Genomic DNA, 26,653 nt, shown 5'->3' on the forward strand with positions numbered 1-26,653 from the left:
AAACTCAGGTCCTTGTGCTTGCCAGACAAACATGTAATCACTGAACCACCTTCCCAAGTCCCTGCCTTAGTGTCTCAGTATTATTTTATAGATTAACACAGAGAGAAGGCAAGGGATGCAGATCAGGTGTAAAGTGCTGGCCTAGTATGTGTGGGCGCCCATGTTCAAGACAGCCTGAGTCTCAATTCTACTGCACTGGAACCCACAACTGACCCTGTAGTGAAGCACTCTGACCCAGGCCGGCCTCAGATTAAAAGTACAGACACAACAGAATGTACCAACAAATGGCTACCTAAACTAGGATGCAGGTGCTGGCCTAAGAGACACTGAGAAGGGAAGAGCCAAGAAAAGACACCAAACAACTGCAAGCCAAGCTGGGGCTCGGACACCTACACCCACACTAAAGCTGGGAAGAGGCACCTTTGCTCTTCACAGTTCCTGCATTTATTTGTTTGCTTGTTTTTCAAGACAGGGTTTCTCTGTGTATGTAGCCTTGGCTGTTCTGAAACTCACTCTACAGACTACTCCGGTCTCAAACTCACAGAGATCCACCTGCCTCTGCTTCCAGAGTGCTGAGACTAAAGGCATCACCTGGCTAGAAACTTTAAAAGTATGGAGGAAGTAAAACCAAAACCCAAACAAAACCAAAAAATGAAAAATCTTTCTGGAAAAACCAGGTAGAAAATGGGTTCCCAATAAGATTGAATTTGGGAGCAGCAAAAGTCTGAAGGGCACACAGGAGAAATAGTGCCTGTTGTTGCACAGTAGTAAAGTGAGTGGGGGCAGGGGAAACTATTAATCGCTGAACTTGGGTTTTGCTCCTAATTTCACAAAGAATATGCACTACACAATGATGTGTCATAAAACACATGGTTTTCACATATAATGTAGGACAAGGTACCACCAGAAACAAATCAACACGAACACATCAAGGGCTGAAAAAAATCTCAGTGCTGAAGAACTTGTACTTTGTAGAATTCTGCCAAACAAAGGAACTAAATAGGTTGTGGGCAACGCTAATTAGAATTAAGAAATGAGTTACTAACAATTAAATATTAACAATTCAGTCAAGATACCATGATCTCTAAATGCCTAAAAGCACAAAATACTTGCTTACTAAATTATGGACAGCAAATAGCTTAGGGCAGAGCAAAGATGCAGCCAATCACCATGGAAATACAAAGAACACAACTGAAAATGAACAGCCATTTCTAGGGTTGTAGATGGGATGTCCATCAATCAATACGCTTAACATGAAGCAAAGAAACCTCCAGACTGCCCCAGCATAGGATATTAAGAGTAACTTAAGAGAGGCTCATGAAAAACGTGTTCTGGGCTTTCAGTTGTCAAGACCACTGCCCAAAAGCCATGGCGACCTCAGGCTGCCTAACTAAAAGCTCACTCAAAAGTTCTCTGCTCTGGCACTGGGGCCTTGGCATTGGGTCTAAGCATCTGACTAGCTACAAAGAACACTGGCAAAGTAGCATGACCATACGAGTTACTAGGGTTATAAAACATCTGGAAATAGAATCCTGTAAAGCAGCTGAAAACACTGGATGTTAAGCATGGGAAAGGGACCCAGAAAAGGCTGACCATTACAAAGACCTCTATAGGGCCAATAAACAGATGCATCCAGTCATATCTATGACTTGGCAAGACTGTATTTTGTTAGAATAGTCTATAGTGTAGAGAAGTGGTTAGCACCCTTAGCTATGTCCATCTTTATTTCCAGAGGCAACCATCACTTCACTATCATATACTATTGACCTTTAAAAAAAATCTTGTGGGGTTGGGGATTTAGCTCAGTGGTAGAGTGCTTGCCTAGCAAGCGCAAGGCCCTGGGTTTGGTCCCCAGCTCCGAAAAAAATAAAAAAATAAAAATAAAAAATCTTGTGTTCTTTGTACATCTGGATCCAACTCTTGTCTTTTAGAGGGGTGCTGAATTTACTAGCACTGTCCTAAGACTGGTATCTTACTTAGAACTACGGCTTCTTTCCCAAGCTGTCCCCTCTCCAAATAGTCAAGCGGCAAAAACACTTACTGAACAACATGTTAATTTAGTTAGCATGGGAATGCAACATGAATAATAGAGCCTCTATTGAAGAAAAACAAAAACTTAACTAATTCAAAGTAAGTTCTAGTGGGTGGTGGGTGAGCATCCTCATAGAAGCAGGTGGGAGGGGGGATGGGATGGGGGTTTGTGGAGGGGAAACCAGGAAAGAGAATAACATTTGAAATGTAAATAAAAAAAATTAAAAAAAGTTCTAGAATGGCATAAGCCCTGATGGTCAACAAAGTACACAAGAGAGCACTTCACTCACAGTGGGGCGAACCAATAAAAGCTTCCCAAGGGAGGCATTATATGATCTTTGTCTAATGGTATCCTTCAGGCCCATGCTCTCTCATGTACGGCATGTTGGTCTTTGAGGAAAAGGTAGGAGAAAAGCCTATGGTGGAAGACAGCTTGCAAATGGCCCAATGTGTATGACAGCTGAAGGCTGTTTTATTGCATTTCCTTCTCATAGAAATGGGATCCAAGTAATCCTCTTAATGCCTAGGTCTATAGGGGAAAAACCCTACATTACTCTACAGAGTCCCAGGTGGAAAAGCCTGCTGCTGCTCATCGCCCCAGAAGCAGCAGCTGTTTAGGGGGTGGGGCCTGAAAACAAACTATATTTGGTAACAGACAGAAGTGATGAAAGCTCCTTGGAGATCTTTAAAAATAGCATAGATACTTTTCCAGGCATACACTTCTCCTTTCCCCTAACATCCCTGAGGGAGTTAAGGAGTAAGCAATATTAGAATCTGAAGAGATGATGCAAACTGAGCCACAGAGAAGCCAGAAAGCCAGTCTGACCTGGAGGAGGCTTCCAGTCCAGATCTGCTGTGTCCCTGGCAGCCTCCCTACCATCAGTTTGTGGAGGAACCCTGAAAGGCAGGGGAGGTTAGATGGTGAAATGACCAACAAAAGGAGGCTTTTAAAGGACATGAGATCCAAGGACACAGGCAGCCATTAAGGAGATCTGAAGTAGAAGCCACTGTGGCAGGTGGGAGATAGTAATTTCCTAAGGCTTTTGAGAAAAAAGTAATTAAGAATCAGGTTTTGAGCCTGGAAAGATGGCTTAAAGGTTAAGAGCACTTGCTACTTTTTCAGATGACCTAGGCTTACTTCCCAGCATCCACCTGGCAGCTCACAACTGCCTGTAACGCCAGTTCCAGGGCATCTGGTGCCCTCTTGTGGCCTCCATGGGCATGTGGTACACATACATGCAAGTAAAACACTAAAACACAAAATAATAATTAAAAAAGAGTATTTGTATGTGTGTGGGCGTACAACCCCCCGCCCCCGCGCCCAACACACACACACACACACACACACACACACACACACACACACACACACACACACACACACACACAGAGTAGATGGAGAGATGGTTCAGCTGTTAAGAGCACTGGCTGCTTTTCTAGAGTATGCACCATTGGGTCATCAGGCCTCAGCTCTCACAGAGCCACCTCATCGGGCCACTTCCTTGTTGTTACTTGTCAGGAACAATCATTAGAGCCACAGCTTTGTACATGATAGGCACTCTTCCACTGAGCCATACCCCTTCCTCACAGCACATTTGCTTTGTAGTGTTCAACCCTGCTTGTCACCAGGGAAGTACTTACTGCATGCCTAGGCAAGAAAAAGCCTTTCTGGGTAATGATTATCAAATGTAAACTACAAGTAACTTAAGGATTTGTATTGTTGCTGGAAATGAAAAATGACAGTATTTAGAAACAGGAAACAGTGACATCGTATTCCAAGTAGTGAATTTGACCTAACACCTCTTTGACCATGAAAAACAAGACCTGAGCTCCTAAACTACAGACAGCAAGTGATCCCGAGAGGTCAGTGGCCTCCCTGCTTGCCATCATCTCAGACTGGAGGCATCCCTGCTACTGAGTGCAGAGCAGAGCTTCTTCTCATCAGGGTCTCCTGTGCTTCCCAGGAGTCTTCCCTGTGTCATGCACGGCAAAGCCTGGACACGGCCCTGGGCTGAGGAGACGACCCTGGGCATCCTCTGAAAGGAGATGACCCTGAGGAGACGACCCTGGGCCTCCTCTGAAAGGAGACGGCCCTGGGCATCCTCTGAAAGGAGACGGCCCTGGGCCTCCTCTGAAAGGAGACGGCCCTGGGCCTCCTCTGAAAGGAGACGGCCCTGGGCATCTTCTGAAAGGAGACGATCCTGGGCATCTTCTGAAAGGAGACGACCCTGGGCATCCTCTGAAAGGCGCTGTATGAGTGGGTAGAGGCTCGGATACCTGATATGACTCTATCCTTGGTTAACAACTTGACTACATCTGGAATTAACTAAAACCCCAAAATGTCTGGGCAAACCAGTGAAGGTTTGTTGCTTAATTAAATCATTCGAACGCAGATAATCCGTTCTAATCTGGATCTTTGACTTGTGAAGACTCACCTTTAATCTAAACACTTGAGGTGGGAAAACTCACCTCTAATCTGGGCATGCCTGCTGCTGGAAGCCTATATATAGGACACGGAAGAAGGAAGTTTTTGCTCTTTGCCTGCTTGCTCCTGCCCTCCACAGCAAGTCCATTCCTTTACTGGCATTAGAGCTGACTTCTGCTGGATTCCAGTGAGTACTGAAGACTAGCTGAGACACCCAGCCTCATGGACTGAACTCGATTACTGAACTTTTTTTCATAGGCAGTCATTGTTAGGTTAGCTGGACTACAGCCTGTAAGCCATTCTAATAAATCCCCTTTATATAGAGAGAGATTCATTCTATAAATTGTTACTCTAAAGAACCCTGACTAAAACACCTGACATTCTGAGGTACACAGCACAGCCAGCTCTCCTCAGCACACAAAGAATAACTGGCCTAAAATGCCAATAGTCCTTGATGGAAATTCTCATTTAGGAGAACAAGACTGGTTTTTCTACTTGGGGGGGCACATAGGCTAGACTGCCTATGTGAAACTTCACCTGCATTAGTGAAGAACAAAATTGATTCAGTTGGAGAGAAACATAAGCCTTATCTCTCAACTCCAGCATGTTCTGGCATCTTAAAACTACATACTTCTGCTACTCAACAACAGCCCCGGTGTGTTTCCTTAATACAGCATTCTCCAGGGAGTCACTTCACTTCTCTTTCATGCCAAAGACACTGTACTTTATGTAATATACATACTTTCGCTTGCATTTGTCATGTTTCTTACCCTTTTCAGTTAGTACTCAACCACTGAAACAACTAGTCAACACAGAAGGAATCAACTAAAATTACTTATTCAACTATGTGTTCTTTTCTTATTCTCCCAGCTCCCTCTGATACAAGGTTTCCAATATCCTGAAACTTGAGTTTTGTCCTTCTTGCTTTTTTTAAATATATAAGTATTACGTGTCTATAAATGTGTATATATGTATATACATATACATACGCACACAAACACAAAACACACATGCACACCCCAGAGGACAACTTTTGATGTCATTACTCAAGCAGCATCCACTGCTTTGGGTTTTTTTGTTGTTGTTTTTCAAGGCAGGTTTCAAGTTTCACTGTACAACCCTGGCTCACTCTGTAGACCAGGCTGGCCTTAAACTCTGAGATTTACCAGCCTCCGCCTCCTGAGAGCTGGAATTAAAAGTGTGCACCACCACCCAGCCTATCCACTTAAAAAACTCCCTAGATATTAATTTTGTTAGTTGATGTACTTTGCATTAGGAATTGGTGCTTGATTAAATCACGAGCTGGTTTTTAAGACCCACTATTAGTAGCACTAATCTTGCTTCTACCAATAACTTAAGATTGACAGGTTAGAACTCGGCACAGCACTAGAGCATGAGTTGACTTTATCTAAACCATAAAAAAGTAAAGATTTTAACTCTTCCCCACTGGGAAGAAGTTTTCTTCCTGGATAAAATTATAAAGCTATATATATATATTATATTTAATAAAAAGACATAAAATATCTAATGTTAGAATACAAATATAGATTGGCATATAGCATATAGACCAGTACTCTATCAATAATTTTATACGGCCTTTTTTTTTTTTTTTTTTTTTTTGGTTCTTTTTTTCGGAGCTGGGGACCGAACCCAGGGCCTTGTGCTTCCTAGGTAAGCGCTCTACCACTGAGCTAAATCCCCAGCCCCTTTATACGGCCTTTTAAAACATGAAGCTGCCCACTGATGATGTGTTCTGTGTTTATTGAGGATTCTTGGCTCTCACCAGCACTAAGTGTAACTGGCCTTGATGGCCAGTTTGGTTTAAACTTGATCAGACTACTTTATTCATTATTAATGCTTTAGTGGAAAGGTTTGAAGAAAATATTGTTCATACTGATCAGAATTAAATTTGTATGCAGCAGGTTTTTGTTTTGAGACAGGGTTTCTCTGTGTAACTTTGGCTGTCCTGGAACTCACTCTATAGACCAGGCTGGCCTGTCTCTGCCTCCCAAGTGCTGGGATTAAAGGTGTACACGCTACACTTGGGTTAGAATGGAGCTCTAAAATAACACTAAATTTTTCCTCTCCCCAAGCTATACTTAAAGAATCCTTCTGTAAAGTAAATAAAATTGGAGTGCAAAGAATTTTAAGAAATTTATTATTAGCTTGTCTATGTTAAAAAGGACAACTTTTAGGAGTCAGTTTCTCCTTCAACAGTCGGTTCCAGGAATCAAACTCAGGTTTATCAGGCTTGTGTGGCAAGTGCGTCATCTCACCAACATACACTAGTTTTATTTGTTTGTTTGAAACGGGGTCCCAAATTGGCCTGGAACTTACCAGCCAGTGAGTCTTAGGGATCCATATATCTCTGCCTCTCTAGTCCCTGGATTACAAGTGCAAGCTATCATACCTAGCTTTGTGTGTGTGGGAATGTGTAGAATACACACACACACACACACACACACACACACACACACACACTCTAAATCTTTATATCTATGGTCATTTTTTAAATTGTTATTAAAGACAGGATCTTGTTCTGTATTTCAGGCCTCAAATCCACTGGGGGAGTGAGGGGGTGTGCCACCACTCCTAGCTGCTTAGCTTGTAGACAGGAGTTCCGCAGCCATGTAATGGAAAAAGAATTCCGTTCAAGAAAGATGCTGAGACAACTAGATCTCTATCACATGGAAGAATGAACTAGACCTCTAATCTCAGATCATTTACAAAATTTCAAAATGTGCTAAAAAAATAAAGGAGGCAAAATGTGGTAGCATATACCTGCAATCCCAGCACTTGAGAGGTAGAGGCAGGCGGATTTCTGGGGCTGACCAGCTGGTCTAAAAAGACAAGGTCTCAAAAAGTAAGGTGGAGTACAACTGAGGAAGACTCCTGACATCTGGCTCAACACATAGGTACATGCACACACAGAGACACACACACACAGAGACACACACACACACAGACACACACACACACACAATATACAAATATCTTCCTGGTGGTCTGTGGGCAATGGAGTCTTAGGTATTTCACTAAAAGTACAAACAACAAAAGAAAAAAATTAGACCTCATCAAAATGGTAAATGTGTGCATATCAGAGGACAGTACTGAGGTGACAGGATAACCTAGAAGATGCAGTCCACATATACTGATGGACAGGAATTCAGATGCAGTTATTCATACAGGTCATCACCACAGAGACAACTTACAATGTGGAAAGAACCTGACTATCTCCAAACACCGAGGCATGGTAAGACACACCTGAATCCCAACACTAGGGAGGTAAGGCGGGAGGAGGAGGAGGAGGACGAGGATGTTCAATGAATAGCGGTTTGAGACCAGGCTGCTTTACCTCATGCTGTCTCAAAAAACCCAAAACATAAACATTAGTAATTATATAAAATATTCAAACAACCAGTAAGCATCATTGGGTTCATTTAATGAGAGAAATGGAATCGAAGCCACCGTGAAATAGCATGTCATACTCATAAAATAGAGAGATATGATGTACTAGGCAGACTGCAGAGAGACTGGAGCGTAGCCTGCTGTGACTGAAATAAAAAGTGGTGCTGCTGCTGTAAAAACAACTGAGAGGGTCCTTAACATTTAAAACGGGGTTGCTAGATGGCTCAGCGGCTCTACTTCATCATACCCTACAACTTAAAATGATGCATAAACAAAACCTTTTACATGTTAGCAAGCACTATCCACAACAGTCAAACGATGAAAACAACCCCAAATGTTCATCAACCAGAATACAAGAACCAAGTGCAGTGTGTGCACCCACACAATGGAATACTATCCATTTACCACGAGAACGTAGCACTGAAGCAACATGGCTGGAAAAGGCTGGACACAGAAAGCCTTGTATTGAACAGGGACACTGATGAAATATACAGACTGGGCAGATCAACAGAAAGCAGAGGAGGGAGGAGGGAGGGTACGGGTAGAGAGTAGCTGTCTAGTGGCTACATGGTTTCCTTCTGAGATAATAAAATGGTCCTGGCATCAGATAGTGACATAGACTGCATAGCACTATGACAGTCAAAAAGCCACTAAACTATGTATTTAAAAATGTTAAGTGTTCCAGGAGCAGCAGGTATGCCTTTAATCCTAGTATTCCAAAGGCAGAGGCAGGAGAATCTTTGAGTCTGAGGTGAGCCTGGTCTATATAGTCAGTTCTAAATTAGTTAGGACTATATAGTGAGACCCCCATCTCAAAAAGAAAAAGAAAAAGAAGGAAGGAAGGAAGGAAGGAAGGAAGGAAGGAAGGAAGGAAGGAAGGAAGGAAGGAAGGAAGGAAAAAAGTTATAGGGAATTTAGCTCAATAAAACTCTTCCTCTTTTACATAAAGCAGGTGCCTGTGACAGACGCTGGTTTTCGTCCCTGAGCCCCTGGGAGAGTGGGGCCAGTGGCAGTTACTAACATTAGTTTTAGAGTCTACACTGTCATGTAAGTTTATAAAATTCTCATAACCCATGAAATGAACATGATAGCTCACCTTAGAGATAAGAACTGAGGTTCAATGGAAAGTCAGAGTGGTCAGTCCACCAACTGGAATCACACCACTGCTATATAGTCACCAAGGAAATGATACGGGTGCCACTGCATGCAGGCCTCTTGGGAATTCTCCCAAAGTTGACACTTCAGTTGCAATCAAATATTTGTGCATACAAGAAAAGTTTTGGGTGTGACATGGGGGTGCAACCCTTTAATCTCAGTATTTGAGAGGCAAAGGCAGGTGGATCTCTGTGAGTTCAGGGCCACTCTAATCTACAGGGTAAGTTCCAGACCAGCCAGAACTACACAGGGAGACCCTGTCTCAATAAACAAACAAACAAACAAACAAACAAAGTTTTAAATAAACACACATGAGGCAAAATCGTTCAGATTTCTTTCCCTTTCCTTCTCTCTCTCTCTCTCTCTCTCTCTCGCTCTCACACACACACACACACACACACACACACACACACACACACACACACACACACACAGGTTTCTCTGTGTAACAGTCTTGACTGTCTCGAACTCACAGAGACAGAGATCCATGCCTCTGCCTCCTGAGTGCTGAGAGTAAAGGTGTGTGTGAACACTGCCTGGTTCCTTTTCTTTTTTTTTAAAGTCTTTCATTTTTCATTATTTTGTTGTTTTTTTGCTTTTAAGACAGGTTTCGGGGTTGGGGATTTAGCTCAGTGGTAGAGCGCTTGCCTAGCAAGCGCAAGGCCCTGGGTTCTGTCCCCAGCTCCGGAAAAAAAAGAAAAAGACAGGTTTCTCTATGTAGCTCTGACTGTCTTGAAACTCACTATGTAGAATGGCCCTAAACTCACAGAAACCCACCTGCCTCTGCTGGGATGAAAGGCGTGCACCATCACATTATTATTATTATTATTATTATTATTATTATTATTATTATCATCATCATTATTATTGTTTTAAGATTAGTTTTTTATTTGTTATGTACATGTCTGTGGGGATATTTTACGTGTGTGTGTGTGTGTGTGTGTGTGTGTGTGTGTGTGTGTCCCCTGGGAGACTAGATGAAAGTGGCAGATCCTTAGTATTAAAAGTAGTTGTGAGCGGCCTGACACAGGTGTTGGGAATTAAAATTAGTGACTCGGTAGCTATGAAAACTTCCTGTTCTTTATGAGGACCCAAGTTCAAATCCCAGCACCTATGTGGCAGCTTACATCTGTAACACCAATCCCAGGGGATCCAATGCCCTTGCCAGGAGAAAAGCTATGGCATGTGGTACAAAGACACACATGTAAGCAAAACACGCACACACATAAAATAAAATGGAAACAGAAATACAAAAGGGCTGTTACTCAGCCCTTTTTCTTGTTCTAATGGGTTTTTTTTTGTTGTTGTTGTTTGTTTTTGTTTTTTTGTAGGCTCAATGAAATTGGTAATTTCTTTTCTATAGAATACACAAAGTAACTACAAGTGTCTCATCTCAGAAGCTGGGGTGAAGCATGAGCAGGGTCCAACCAGTCAAGCTATCGACTCTTCAGAAACCCTTGGTATCATGTGAGCACCCCATATACTATGACCAGAAGGCACAGATCTCTACTAGTCATATATGCCAACACTTGAAGTAGCTATAGGTCAGCTCAAGGACAAAGGTCAGCTTCTTTTCCACTATGCTCCAGAGGCCATATAGAGCAAGCTGAAAAAATATGATATAGAAAACAAATAACATGAGTTTAATTCAATCTCTGCCTTCCTGTATTGTCTGCGGCCTCAACTCTCTATGCATTCATCTAATATTGTTGCTCCAGAGATTAAATGAGATAGCATGGCAGGTGGCTACAGACCCCTAAGGATCTCTGCACTACCACAGGAAGTCTAAACATACACTAGAGGGGGAAAAAAGCACTTAGGGATTATGATTGAAAGTCACACAGTAAAATTATCTAATGGTCTTATCATTTGAGCAAAGTATTCAGATATTCTATTTCAGTTACCTGTTAGTGACTGAAGAAAACACTACTCAGCAAATGAACTGAGTTTATACATGTAAAGTGTTAGCCACTAAGAACTCAGTGAGTGCTGTAAAGTATGGTGGTGCCTACTTGTAATCCCAGCACTGGGGAGACTGGGGCAGGTATGTCAAGTTCATAGTCAACCTGGACCAGTCCGATTGGTTTACAATGTCCCTCGTGTTCTCTACACAACGTGTGACCTTCTGTGTCACTTTCCTGTCCATCATTGAAAGTGGAGTATTAAATTCTCCAACTACTAACAAAACTGCCTGTTGCTCCCTGTACTCCTGTCAGTTTTTGCTTCCTATTTCTTGGGCCCTTTTGTCACGTACACTTTCCAACTGCAGTTTCTTTTTATATGTACTCACTAATACATACAAGCACATACATACATGTTATCACTGGTCATCTTTATTTAAGCCTATGTTAGTTGACATTAGTATAACAATCCCACCTTCCTTTTTTTTGTTTTAAAAATATTTTGTTTTCAGCTGAGTGGTGGTAGCACATGCCTTGTAATTCCAGCACTCGGGAAGGAGAGGCAGAGGGATCTCTGAGTTCAAGGCCACCCTGATCTACAGAGCAAGATCTAGGATGAACCAGGGATACACCTAGAAATACCATCTCAAAAAACAAAACACAGTTTGTTTTTGTTGTTGTTGTTGTTGTTTTTTTTTTTTTTTTGGTTCTTTTTTTCGGAGCTGGGGACCGAACCCAGGGCCTTGCGCTTCCTAGGTAAGTGCTCTACCACTGAGCTAAATCCCCAGCCCCCAAAACACAGTTTTTAATTGCACGTATATGTGGGGTTGAGGGACGGGAATGTGCATGTGCTTAGGTGCTTGAAGAGGCCAGAGAAGGGGTGCCGTGGAGCTGGAGTTATAGGCAGTTGTAAGCCACCCAAGGGTGTGCTATGAAGCAAAGCCTGGGCTTCTGCAAGAGGACCTCTTCCCTGTGTGAGGAGCAACGTCTCATTAAGCATTTAGAATGGGCTGGTCTGGATCTATCCCCTCCACCCTCCTTTTGGCTCTCATTTGAGTGGAAAATTTTTTCCCATCCCTTTGCTGTCAATTTTGTATGCCTTGCTATCTAAAATGAGACTTATACACCCAGCATGCTGATAAGTTGAGAGATTTTTTTTTTTACTCCAATCAGCCAATCTCCACCTTTAACTGGGTGAACTTAACCTATCTAGAACTAAGTTTTATTAGTAATAAGAAAGAACCTACTTACGCCACTTAGCTATTTATTTTCTGTATATCTTATATATTTTTCTTTACTCCCTCCATTGCCTTTTTGATTGCTTGCTTGATTGGCTTTTGGTATACAGATTAATGAAATCTACTCCTCATAAGACTAGTGTTTGCTTTCTCTGTCGAGTGAACTTCACCCTTCCAAATGAATGGTTTCTGATATTTCCTTCATGAATCCATCTCACAATGTTTAAAAGGAAGTTATCTACTTTTTCTGGCCACAAAAGTAGTCTGATATTGGGGAGTAGTGGTACGTGCCTTTAATCCCAGCACTCAAAAGGCAGAAGCAAGAAGGCAAACCTCTGTAAATTCAAGGTCAGCCTGGTCTGCATAATGAGTTCCAGGACAGCCAAAGATGAGACCCTGTCTCAAAGCAATCAAACAAAGAAAAAGTGGTCCCTGTTTCTCCTTGCCCCTTAGAGATACATGTATGTACACCCCACAAACTACTCACCATCCCGTATGAAAAATTATTGCTATTATATCTATCAGCCTATCTGTCCCCTAGGTCAGGATGAACCCTGGGACACTTACAAAGGTCTCTTAATAACTAAAAAGTGAGCTGTGCCCGGTGTAGTGGTACGCGCCAATAATCCTAGTACTTGGGAGGAAAAGGCAGGATGATCATGAGTTCAAAGTCATCCTCATCTACATAATGAGTTCGAGGCCTTCCTGAGTTAAATGAGATTTTTGTCTTAAAGAACATTTTTGAAAGTGAGAAGTGGCTTACATTATAAGAACGGGGGTGCCTCTGTTTCCACTGTACCAGGAGCAGCTGGGCCACCACCAAGGTAGCAATGAGGATGAGGACCATTTCAGCGTGCATGGCTTCATGGCCACGATGTTTGGCATGCATTCGTGCATGTTCGACCCTGAAAGCCAAACAGATAGGGTGAGTTAATGACAGAATAAGTGGGGGTAAAGGAGCAGTGTTTCTTAGAGTATCTTGTGCCATAGCTCAGAACATGGCCCTGTTTTTTTCATTTGTTACCTGTTTGTTTATTTTATTTTATTTTTTTTTTTTTTGGTTCTTTTTTTCGGAGCTGGGGACCGAACCCAGGGCCTTGTGCTTCCTAGGTAAGCGCTCTACCGCTGAGCTAAATCCCCAGCCCCCTGTTTGTTTATTTTTGAGAAAGGTTCTCTCTACAAAGCCCTGGCTGTCCTAGAAGTTACTCTGCAGACCAATCTGGCCTCAAACTCAGATATCTGCCCCCCTCTGTCTTCCTGAGTGTTGGAATTAAAGATGTGCACCACCATGCACAGCAGTCCTAGGTTTTTAACTGAAGGGTACCATGAAAAGTAGGAGTTAAGGCCCATGGCTCAGAAAATGGACATGGGCTAGAGTAGAGCCTCTCCAGGCCGTAGCTATAAAGCACGGCTATTAGGATTAGAGATGAATGATGTGCTGTTTGGCCTTTGTAGCAGAAACATAAGAAACCTTTCTTGACTCAGGAAGAAAATGCCAGGAGAAGCTTGTGTCAGTGCTATTTCAATCCTATTTCAGTCTGTCACTAGGAGGAGAGAGCAGAGGTTATAGCTATAAAGCCTTAGACTTTTACTATTTATCACACCACTAGAGGGGTAACTTTGTAAGTTTGCTGATTCTCCAGTCTTGCTTTATCATCATGCCTTTTTGCCAGGGTTACTAAGGGCTAAAAACTCTGAACTGCTTCAAATCTGCATTAATACAGCTGCGTCTTCATCTTCAGTATCAAGTAAACAGCTCCTCAAGGGCTCAAGAAGGTCAATCATCAGACAGCCAAACCAGTCTATCTGGAAGCATCTTAATAATCTAAAAAGAATTTTCTGGCCTGGGATGTTTAAGAAAGATAGCTGAGCTGGGTCTAGCACACGTCTTTAATCCCAACACTCTGGAGGCAGAGACAGCTGCATCTCTACGAGTTTGAGGCTAGCCTGTCTAAAACACATATGAGACCTTATCTAAACACACATATATTTTACAATGAAATGAAAATGCACCTACCTATAGCTTTAATACAGTGCAGCTAATCCTAAATTCTATGAAAACAAAGGACATAGCATCTTAATCCCAATGTCAAACCTTCAAATATTTATGATCACATTAAAGGAAACAAACAAACAAAAAACTTTCCTGTTTCTATAACCATTTTCCTGTGCCCTTTCAGCTCAACAGTCCTACCTACCTTCCTACCTTCCTTCTTTCCTTCTTTTTCTTTTGCTCTCGCTCTTTGTTCTCCTTCCTTTTTCTTTCTTTCCTTCCTTTCTTTTTAGGCCAGGCTAGCCTCAAACTCATGGAGACCTTTGCCTCCAGATTCCTGGGATTAAGGATATGCACCACCATTCCCATCTGGTCCTAAAATGGTGTGAATAGGGCTGGAGAGATGCTCAGTGGTTAAGATCACTGACTGTTCTTTCAGAGGTCCTGAATTCAATTCCCAGCATCCACATGGTAGCTTAAAACCAACTGTAATGGGATCCGATGCCCTCTTCTGGTATGTTTGGTCATCTATAGTATACTCATATACATAAAATAAATAAATTTTTTAAATGTTGTGAACACCATTAATCTTGGCTGCGTTCTTCTACACATGACCCAATTAACAGTCTTTAGAATAAATAGTGCTTAAAACATTTGTGTCTTCAATATAGCAGAAGACAATCACAATGTCAGCTTAGCAAAGAGGCATGCATCACAGTATGACATGTTATCTAAAATCACTCTAGATTTATCATTTGAATTGGTATTCCTGCCAGTCTATACGTCCATAATTGATTATCTTAATCTCAATTAAAGGGTTTTCCTACTAATTTGACTGATTTCAGCTTGATTGTTAACCTCTTTTTGAAGTCTGAAGTAAGCACCCTGAATACTCTTTACTGTGAGAAATCATGAAAATAAGATATTTGTAAATGCCTTCTGATCACAAAGCAAGATAGCAACAGGGCTGAAATCAGAAGATACAGCTTGCCTTTTCCAAGCCAGAACTGTCCATCTTGTATCACAGCTAATGATGATAATTATCGTCTTCAAAGCAGGTAACACTGGAAGCTTACAGCCCAAGGCACGGTTCCAAGAACCTTATAGACATTAACCCTCATACCTCTGAGTGTCCACGGCTTTAAGGTACGGATACTGTTATGATTCTCAGTTTACAAATGAGGTGAACTCTCAGGCCAGGTGTTACTGACCTATATTCCAGCTACTTCTGAGGCTAGGGCAGAAGGATAGCAAATCCTAGGCCTGTCTAGGCTATACAGTAAGTTCAAAGTTGGCTTGGGCAACTTGATCAGATTCTGTTTCAAAATTTAAAAAAAGGGCACTGGGATTTCAGCTGAGTGGTAGACTACTTGTTTAACATATTTAAGGTTTGGCTCCAATCCTTGTTATAGAAAAGAGGGGGTAGTAATAAACGATGCAGTGGGAAACTAAGTAAATTACCCCATATCACATGACTAGTAAATGGCAAAACTGGTTTCACCACAGGAGATTGCTTAGTCCAAGTATTTACTCTAGGACTGAGTGAGTTGCTTAGAAGTGACCCAGATACTCGGAAAGATTCCCAAAGACCTGTCCAACTGGTCTTAAGACAATGCATCCATAACAGAGAAGAAGAAGAGTAGTTATGCAATTAGCTGGGTTAACCCATGCAACCCAAACTGCCACACTTACCTCCACTGCTCCTCTGGGGAGAGGTCTGACATATCAACCTGTAGAAAGACACCACCAGGAAAATCTGTCATTGACTTATAACTGTCCCCACTCAAAACAAGGGGCTCAAAAACACTCATCAGTATTCTTAAGGACTCAAAAGAGGAAGCGCCATGTCTATAACTCTAGGAAGCCTTTCTCACCACTACTTCACACCAGTGTCTCCCTTCTTTAGCTGCTACTCTAGTTCAGCTTTTACGACTGAATGAATGTTACATGGCTGAGCTATGCAATCAAAAAGTGGGACTCCTAACTCCCAAGATGCTCACAGGATGGTGATGGGCATTATTATTATATGGTAAGGGTAAGCTATGGAAGAAGGAACAAACGGGTTTAACCCAATCTGGGTTGTTATAAACCAGGAAAGGTTTCTTGGAATGGTTGTGAAATATTATCCAGAAATGAGAGCAGTGTTCTTGGAAAAGGAAATCCCATGACAGCCAGGAGAATAAAACTGTACAGTGTACAAAGAGTTAAGTATGTCTAGGACAAATATGTGCCAGAATTAGTAAAAGATGAAGGCAGGTAAAATTCTGTCACATACTGCCACATGAATGGTCACACAGGAGCAAGCAGAACATTAGACTAGGCCAAGATGGTCTTTGGCTCCTGCCCTGCTACTCACCTTAGAAGTGCACGGCCTGCTAAACTCAAAGCTTTGGCTCTACCTAGGGTCTCTCAAACTTGGCACTGATATTTGGGGATGCTGTTTACTTTCTGGGAGGGGCATGTCCTGCATATGATCAGTAGCACCCAAAAAGAACATCTACAGATACAGTAAAATTTAGGGAACAAAAGATGCCCCTGTCGATAACCTCTGTTCTTGAAAATCACTACTACATCCTTAACACTAGAGTGTATCTTCTACTTCTTTGAAGCCATATAATATCAAGCCAAAATTCCAGTACTTAGGTCAAACAACATAGTTTTATAGCAAATTGGGCAGGAAATGTTCCCTGACAACAAAGGAGACAAGGGATTAGAAACACACCTTTAATCCCAGCTGTCAGGAGGCAGAAATAAGCACATTTCTGAGTTAGAGGCCAGCCTGGTCTACAGAGTGGGTTCTAGGACAGCCAGGGCTACATAGAGAAACCCTCAGGGCAGAGCACAGGAATAGTCAAATAAATAAATCAAAAAATATTCCTTTATTCCCAACATGGAGGAGGAGGTAGGCACAAAGCCCCATATCTAGCTGAGGAACTATTGGCATTTGATAGGTGTGGAGTCAGTTTTTAATGGTATGACACTGGTATACTGACCACACTCAGGGGTGGGCCTCACCTACAGAACAGTCAACACAAACTGGGCTCATGGACTTTTTAAAGAGAGAAGAATGAACTTGAAGATGAATGGTTAGACAAATGGGGGGAGGGAATGAATAGGATCAAAGTACATTGGATGAAATTCTCAAAGAATTAACAAAAACATTACTAAAAATATTCCTTTCATACTTAAGATGCTCAAGGCTCAGCTTCTCACCAATCCAATAATTTCAGAAAAGCACTTTAAGGGGCTGGGAAAATAAATGTATCAGTAGATAAAGCACTTATCACATAGAATGAAGAGTATAATAGATCAGATCCTCAGCACCCAGATAAAATGCCATCTGCATCTGCCCATCTGTAATCCCCCTGCCAGGAAGACTGAGGCAGGGAATCCCTCCAACAAGTCGGCTAGCTAGATTAGCAGAATGTGCGAGCTCTGGTTCAGGTGAGAGACCCTGCCCCAATAAACATAAGGTAGAGAGCAATTGAGGAAGACACACACCAGAGTCAGCCTAGAGCCTCTGCATGCCTCTGCATGAGGGAAGCAAAGGGGAGGGAAGAAAAGGGAAGGGAGGTGGAGGGGATGATAGGAGAGGGAAGAGAGGGAAGGAGGGAGGGATGGAGGGAGGGAGGGAGGGGTATTTTTTTTTTTTAAAGATTTATTTAATGTATATGACACTGTCACTATCTTCGGACACGCCAGAAGAGGGCATCAGATCTCATTACAGATGGCTGTGAGCCACCATGTGGTTGCTGGGAATTGAACTCAGGACCTCTGGAAGAGCAGTCAGTGCTCTTAACCGCTGAGCCATCTCTCCAGCCCGGGAGGGGTATTTTAAACAAGACATTTGAGGAGCTAGAGAGATGGCTCAGTGGTTAAGAACACTGTCTGCTCTTCCAGAGGTCCTGAGTTCAACTGCAGCAACCACTTGGTAGCTCACAACCATCTATGCTGGGATCTGATGCCTCTTCTGGCATGCAGCTATACATGCAAATATAGAGTACCCATACATAAAATAAATCTTCTAAAAATAAATAAAATATGTGAGGTAAAACACAGAACTTTATTATACTAAGTCAAGCGTTCTACATCAGCAGGCATTGTCTGTGTACGTGTACTGCAATTGTTTAACACTGAATAAACAGAACTTTCTGGCTTTGCATGTCCCAGCTGAATCAATCTGAGTAATGAAATCAACCATTTTCCTTCCTTCTCCTGCCCCACATGCTGCCTCGGCATTTTTTCAGGTGCCCTGACTCAGGCTTTCATGTTTCAGGAATAGTGGTCAGATAGTACTGCAAGAGGGAACAAATGGATGGGAAAATCTAGAAAAGCTCATTTGGAAGGTTCAGAAACACACAAGTAAGGGTCTCGTTTCTAAAGGAACAACCAAGGCCCGAGTTGCACACTACTTATTGAAAAGTCTTTTCAAACTAAGACCTCCAAGCTCATCTTAAAGCCCCAGTACATGAGCCTCACTGCTGTGCCTGGGCCTTTTCATGCTTTCCTTCTCCTTGCAACGCCCTTTCTTTCTTTTCCTATCCAAATCCAAGCTATCCTTTGAAAAGCTGGCTCTAATTTCATGTTAGTTAATTTCTCTAGCATGGATTTTTCTCCTCTTTACTTAAATATGGACCAAGGAATTACACAAATCATCTGAACGTTTGTTAGAGTGTTTGCCCTGCATTCAGAGGTGCTAGGTTCAATCCCCATGGAGGACGGGAAAGAAAATCACAACTCAGGCACCACTAAATCACAATCTAACATTTTCAAATTTTTATTTTATGTGCATTGGTATTTTGCCTGCATGTATGTATGTCTGTGTGAAGGTGTCAAGTTATCTGGAGCTGGACTACAGAGATGCAATATGGGTGCCAGGAACTTATCCTGGGCCCTCTAGAAGGGCAGCCAGTGATCTTTACTGCTGAGCCATCTCTCCAGCCCCCAGAATCGCTTAACAAGACCTCCAGGTGTTGTTATGTGAAATTTGAGGAATTCTGTTCTAGAACATTCATTTACAGTATCATGGTTAGACACGATTTCCAACTATCTAACTGCTGAAGGTCAAGACCAGGCCAGCACAAGCAAGGAATCCGTGGCTCTCAATTTAAGAAGGGACTCAGTCTCAGGTACTGATATAACCTCGGCTTATGTTTGTGAGTTAGCATTTTGAATGCCTCATCCAAGTTCTAGATTAGCCTAGTTTACCTCTCCCATATACTGGGAAAATGCCTCGGAGTCAGTACACACTTTATACTGCTTTCATGTCCTTTAAAGAGTACAAGAACTAAGTAGTCAGTGAATACTTAAGAACTTAAGAAAAGCCTCTCCTGTAATGTAAGTATGCTAAAACACCAGTACACCCCCTGGACATGAAACAAGAGAGTATTCAAACACTTGAAAATGCCAAGTAAGGGGCTGGAGAGATGGCTCAACGATTAAGAGCACTGACTGCTGGTGCATTCAAAGTTGGAGAAGCAAGGAATGCTTCCAAGCCCCAGGGAAACGATCAGAAGAGCAAGCCCAAAGGCTGAGACTAGAATTGGGGCTTAAACCCATTTAGCAGTTCACAAAGTAGTATAACTGCTAAGAGTAACATAGGATCTGTCTTTAATATTTGTGTCCAAAACCAAAAGATTACTTAAATTACATTCACACCACTCTTCTGGTGCAGGAGAAAAACAAGGAAAGCTGTGACTATAGCTATAACTGACCTGAGCCATCTGGAAAGGTAGCTTCACTTGATGCCTCATTAAGGGAGCTTATTCACCTGGACCCAAGCACTAAGGTAACTTGTTAGAACTCAGGCAGATAATTAGCAGCCCCTCGGGTTAAGGGTAATAACTGATGGTCCCATAAACAACACCTAAAACATACAATAAAAATACACATACAATGTTTTATTGTTAGCCAGTCTCCCCACTCCTAGGGTCTCACAAGGCTCCAAATCATTGCCAACCTACCGAAATTGAGATTTAAAAGAAGTTAAACCAAAAATGCTAGATGAGGCAAGAGGAAATTTTGCAAAGATAGAAAATGACCAAACCCTTACTCAGGTGTGTAAGATTTAAGTACTCACCCATATGTGTCCACAACCAAACAACCTGTCCGCCACAAAGAGCATCACTCTTCGATCTCTGTCTTTACATAAGCTTTGTCCTTTAAGGCCCTCTCTTCCACCAAATCAAATTCTCTCTACAAAGCACTGAACAACTCCTCCTGGGTTATTAGAAAGCTCTTTAGAGCATCTTCCACACTTTTACTATGTGTATCTAAGTACTATAATACCAACACCCTGAAAGCTTATTATGAAACAGAAATTTCAGAGTCCACATAAATCCCCTTTATCAGAATCTGCACTCTAATAAGATACTGAAATAATTTATATGCACACAAGTTTGAAAAGTATTGCTACCATATATATGTAGTATTCATATTCACAATTTGCATTTAAGACATAAACATCTCTATATGATTTTCTTTAAAAACAAAACAAAATAATTTACTACTACGATCTAATTCACACAATGAGAAAATAACCCGTTTTTAAAGCACAGTCGCACTTTATGTAGTAGTAGTGTGTGGGTCTTTAGTGTATTCACAGAAGTGCACAATCACCCCCCAAAAACCCCTCATGACTGTAGTCACTTTCCATCCTCCACGCAGCCTGCGGCAACTACTTCCTTCCTTTCTACCTCTATAAAGATTTGCTTAACACAGGCACTTCATATAATACTGAAATAACACGGTCTTCCATGGCTGGCTTCGTTTCTGTAGTGCAACTGTTTTCAAGGTTCATTCATCTTGGAGCATGCATGGTGGTAGTTCCCTCCTTTTGACTGCCAACAACATTCCAGGGTATGGATATATCACTCTTCTCCATTCACTAGCTGGCAGACACTGGGGTCACTGACTTCTGAGCTATTTATAAAGAATGTTGTTATATGAACATTTGCCCCTAATGTCATGCAAAAGTATCTTTTCATTACTCTTGAAAACATAGCTAGGATATAACTGCAGGGTCACATGACAACTCTCATTTTTTGAGAACTGCCAACCTGTTTCTCATAGCAACTGCATATTACAGTCCTGATCCGATTTCTCCACGTCCTTTGCAACGTTTGTAATTTCTTTTTTTAAATGTCTACATTTCTACAGAGAACAGAGCACATGCCACAGGGCAGGAGCGGAAGCCAGGGACAACCTGCAGAGGTTGGTTCACTCCCTCCACCATGTAGGTTCCAGGGATGTTGTCCTCTGACATCAATGCCACCACCTCCATACACACACACATACATAAATACATTTATTTATTTGGGAGAGGCAAATGTCAAGCATGATGTGAGTACAGAGGTCAGAGAACAACTTATGAAAATTGGTTCTCTCTTTTCACATAGGTCCTGAGACTCACATTAAGGTCATCAGGCTTGGCAGCAAGTGCCCCTCCTCTCTGAACCATCTCATGGACACTTGAATTAATTTTTGTGGATGCTGTGCAGCAGGGGTCCAACTTAATTCCTCCACAAAATTGAATTTAAAAATATGGCTGGTATAGGCTCAGTAAAGTGGTTGCTATGCAAGTTTGAAGACCTGGGTTTAGCAGCCTACATCTGTAACCCCAACACATGGGAAGGTTGGTGTCTTAGTTAGAGTTTTTATTGTCATAATAAAACACCATGATCAAAAGCAACGTGGAGAGGTTTATTATCCTAGAGCTTAGAGTCCATGCAGGAAGAGGTAGCACCACCCACACTGAGTGGGCCCTCCCACACTAATTATTAATCAAGAAAATGTATCACAGGCTTACCCACAGGCCAATCTGGTGGGGGCATTTTATTGATTCATTTGAAATGGCTCTAGCTTGTCAAAATGACTCCAGCTTGTATCGAGCTGACATAAAACTAGCTAGCACAGGGGCTGGGGATTTAGCTCAGTGGTAGAGCGCTTACCTAGGAAGCGCAAGGCCCTGGGTTCGGTCCCCAGCTCCGAAAAAAAAAAAAAAACTAGCTAGCACAGATGGGATATGTGGACTGAACATGACAGGACAGAACACACACACACACACACACACACACACACACACATCAATGCAATGGTATAAGGATGTATAATCCAAGCCATCTTATAGACACCATTTGCTTTGAATTCCTAAAGAAACAAAAACATTTTTGTGAATTCCTATGTGTTCTGTTTTCTTTAAGTATGAAGTAAATGAGCCTGGGTCTGAAATCTCCTCACAGTTATAGAATAAGTATTCTCCCTCAGCCTCCAAAGTTGCTATGCTGTTGCTTCTAAAATTCTTTTCTCTATGGAGCCCTCTGAACATTCAGGATAAGTTTTAGATTCACATTAAATTTCACATTGCTTAAAGCTTCCCCCAAAGTCAACATTGGGCAACAGTGAGTATTCTGTGTTTAAACAAGAACAAGTGTATGGTTGTACACACTTTTCTTAAGATTTATTTATTTTATGAATTAGTAGTGCTCTATCTGCATGTATACCTGTGTGCTAGAAGAGGTCATCAGATCCCATTACAGATGGTTGTGAGCCACCATGCCCTTGATAGGAACTGAACTCAGGACCTCTGGAAGAGCAGCAGTGCTCTTAACCACTAAGTCATCTCTCCAGCCCTGTTCATACATTTAATTCCAGCACTTCAAGGCGAAGTCAGCCTGGGCTTCAGAGTGAGAGTTGTTTAAAAAGAAAGGTGGTGGCTGTAGGGAATCCTTGACATGTCAATAACCTATAAATGTCAATGGCAAAATATGATGCTTGGAATTCTGACAGCAATATTTTCTTTCATTCACTCACTCCTCAATTACAACAAACATGAATCACTCACCCTTATTAAATTTACTTTTTAATGCAGAAGACAAATAAATAGCCATGCTGTATTTATTTATGTGTGGGCATTCTGCCTGTCACATAAATCTATGCATCATGTATGTGCCTGGTGCCCTGGGGACTCCTGCGACTGGAGTTATAGATGATTGTGAGCCGCCATGTGGGTGCTAGGACTCAAACCCAGATCCTCTGGAAAAGTAACAGGAGCTCCTAACCCCAAGCCCCATGAAATTATTTATTTAAGTATTATGAGCAAAAATAACACAGGCTAAGAGAAGAAAGAGTGAAGGAGACAATTTTGTTGTTCCATATAGGCAGCCCACTGTCCCAAAAAACATCCCAGAATGTGTAGATCCAACAGAGCAAACTGAACAATGACAAAGTCCATGTGGTATGTCCTGTTTGGACATTTCACTCCGAGAAGTGGCCGTAGGACAACAGCTCTTCTTTTCTCAATAAAGAGACAAACCGCGGTAGGCTCCAACCTGGCACAGCTATTCACTGCTATGACAATAAGTAGGGCATGTTTCCATGTACCTCAGCTTCTCCATCTATAAAGTGAGGGCTGACTTAGATGGTGTTCAAGCTCTTTTACGCTAAAATATTGTAATCACACCAGATCACCTTATTCTATATTTCTGGAATCAGCTACAATACTTTGCTCATCAAAACTGCCAGTTTCCTTAGTTACCACAGAAGTAAAAACAAAATGCCTTTTAGTCTGGTGAATATGCCAAAGCTAAATGCTACCAAATTGACTTAGTAACAATTTACTACAAGATATGTACATATCAGGACTATCTTACCAACAAGATCATGACCTCTGCCTACCACCTACCACAGGCACAAGATACATACACCTATTTTTTAAAAAGAAAAAAATAATCATTCAAGTCTCAGCTTCAGAGACTTGAGAGACTTATGAAATACATGGCACTTTATATTCTAGTCGGACTATTTTCTCATCTCAGGCAAATGGCTTCTACTGCAGCCAAATGGAGTCAGATTCCATTCTAACATATCCTTCTCACACACCACAGTGATTGCTCAAATTTTCTCCCCTTTGCTATTTGGCTCACTCCTTTCTACCCTATTATCACTTCCTTTATGAGAGTCTAAAATTTTATTCATTCATATAAATCAACTCAAAATCTTAAATTATGTTTAGCTCCAGATTGGAAATGTAACAATTAACGCTTCTCATGAACAGGATGGGGTCCTGGTTGCCCTTTCTACCAAAGCAGCTGTGTTGGTTTAAATATAGAGTCATTTGTTAAAATACTTGGTCCAGAGTTTGTAGAACTGTTTGGGAAGTATTAGAAGGAGGTATGTCACTGCGGTCAGGTTTGAATGTTTCAAGATTCCATCATTCTCACTACGTAATCCTGCAGATCCACATGTGAACTCTCACCTCTTCCTGCATCGGGCCGTGTCTTTGTTTTACGAACCTGTACTCTAACCCTTAGAAACTGTAAACCCAATTAAACACTTTCTTCTGTAAGCTGCAGTGGCCATGGTGTTTTGTCACAGCATAGAAAAGTAACTAATACGGGAGCATGTAGCATCAAGATGCTATTTCTGAGGCAAAAGGCTGGCAACTTGATTTTGGACTTTTTAGTCTCTATTCCTGAGAGAAATAATTCTTGTTGTTTACAAACTACTCAATCAAACATATTTTGTTATAGCAGTTTGAACATGCCATGGGTCAACTAACAAATTCTAACATCTTTCACCTGGAATACATGATAGCCTCTTTTTTTTAAAGATTTACCTTATGTATATGAGTGCTATGTTTTCATGCACACTAGAAGAGAGAATCAGGTTCCACTATAGATGGTTGTGAGCCACCATGTGGTTGCTGGGAATTGAACTCAGGACCTCTTGAAGAGCAGTCAGTGCTCTTAACCACTGAGCCATCTCTCCAGCCCCCTGTGATAGCCTCTTACCTGTCCTCTTTGACTGACTCCTACAATCCAGTCTCCTCAAAGAAACTAAACTCATTTTAAAAATGCAAATAGTTCACCTCGCTCCCATTTTCACAATCACCCAAAAATCTTCTCATTGTCCTCCCAATAAAATTCAACATGTTTAAAGCACATACAAAGGTTCACATGTCTAATCCTGCCAGACTCCCTGATCTCAAACAGCACCATTCTTCCCTTGATAACCATGACCTATTCACATGGGATTTCTTTTATGATTATATTCCTGTATCTGGTGCGGGTGAAAGACAGCATATTTTATAATTTTACACCAACATATTCCTACCAGTTTCTATTTATTCTCCTTTCACTTGAAATATATCTACTTCTATCTTGAAACTGCTACCTTGTAACTACTCTAGCCTTGACTCAGTATCACTTCTTCTGAGGCTCTCCATAAGCCCAAATTTAAAGCAGCCCTTTCCCTCTAGTGACCTTTACATGTTACTCTACTTTTCTCAAAGCACTATCACCATCCGGAATCATCCTGTTACTAGCTCATTATCTAGTTTCCTCTGGCTATTTGTTCATTGCTAAATTACTAGAACCTTAAAAAAAAAAAAAAAAAAAAAAAGCAAGCCTGATTTAAAGAGATAGAGATGGTCTCTGGTTGGTTTGAATGAACAGTCCCTGATTTACATTTTTACTTTATGATGATACGAAAGCACATGCATTCAAACTTCAAATTTCAATCATTTCTTGAGCTAACAATATGCAATATAATACTCTCTTTTAAAATTATTTTTATGGGGTTGGAGAGATAGCTCAGAGGTTAAAAGCATTGGCTGCTCTTCCAAAGGTCCTGAGTTCAAATCCCAGCAACCACATGCTGGCTACAATCATTTGTAATGGGATCTGATGCCCTCTTCCGGTGTGTCTGAAGATAGCTACAGTGTACTCATAAGCATAAAGAAATATTTTTAAAAATTTTTGTTAAATTTGTATGTGTGTGTGTGCATACATGTGTCATGGCATGTGTGGATATAGCATGTGAGTTGGCTCGCTCCTTTCATTATGGGTCCCAGGAACTGAACTCAGGTCAGCAGTCTTGGCACCAAGGACCTTTGCCCACGGAGTCACCTTGCCAGCCCTTCTGTGGGGCATCTATGGCAGCAAGCCCAACTTCATCAATAACAAGACCACAAAGGTAAACAACCTATACGCTACAGGATACTAGGGTGGCAACTGCAGATCAAGTATACTAAACGCATTTTTAGTTTCTATTTTCAACTTGTAATGGACTTACCAGGACAAAGCCAACAGAAAGTAACAGAGCGTCTGCTTATGAAGAAGAAAAGAACTACTAGACAACTTGAATTGCATGTTTATACTTATGCCAATCATCTCAGCACTCCAGAAGCTCAGGGAGGAGGGTCACAGGTTCACGGTCAAGCTGAGCTACATAGTAAGACCTGTCTCAAAATTGAAGAAGAGAGGCTGGGGTGGTGGCTCAAAGGGTAAAGTGCTTGCTGTGCAAGCATGAGAACCTAAGCTCAGATCTCTAGCATGCATATAAAATTAGGGTACAGCAATATGTATCTGTACTCAGTACCGGGGAGAGACAAGAAGATCCTAGACACACAGGGCAGCTTGCCTAACTGAAACGGCAGGCTCTACCTTCAGTGAAACCTTGTCTCAAAATAATGACGACAACCACCACCACGATAATAAACGTG

General features: G+C 41.7%; 1 protein-coding gene across 4 annotated transcripts in view; it reads right to left on the minus strand.

The window, feature by feature from the left end:
• The window catches only part of Rnf121 (ring finger protein 121), a 63,520-nt gene that overhangs the window by 19,450 nt on the left and 17,417 nt on the right, over positions 1-26,653 (minus strand). For all 4 annotated transcript variants that reach the window (XM_087558985.1, XM_087559001.1, XM_087558990.1 and 1 more), the window contains 2 exon segments: positions 15,844-15,881; positions 12,922-13,063 (listed from right to left, as the gene is read on the minus strand). In XM_087558985.1, coding sequence (XP_087415111.1) covers positions 12,922-13,063; positions 15,844-15,881 — 180 coding nt within the window.

Source organism: Rattus norvegicus, chromosome 1 (genome assembly GCF_021556685.1).
Source record: "Rattus norvegicus strain SHRSP/BbbUtx chromosome 1, alternate assembly SHRSP_T2T, whole genome shotgun sequence".
NCBI classification, from domain to species: Eukaryota; Metazoa; Chordata; class Mammalia; order Rodentia; family Muridae; genus Rattus; species Rattus norvegicus.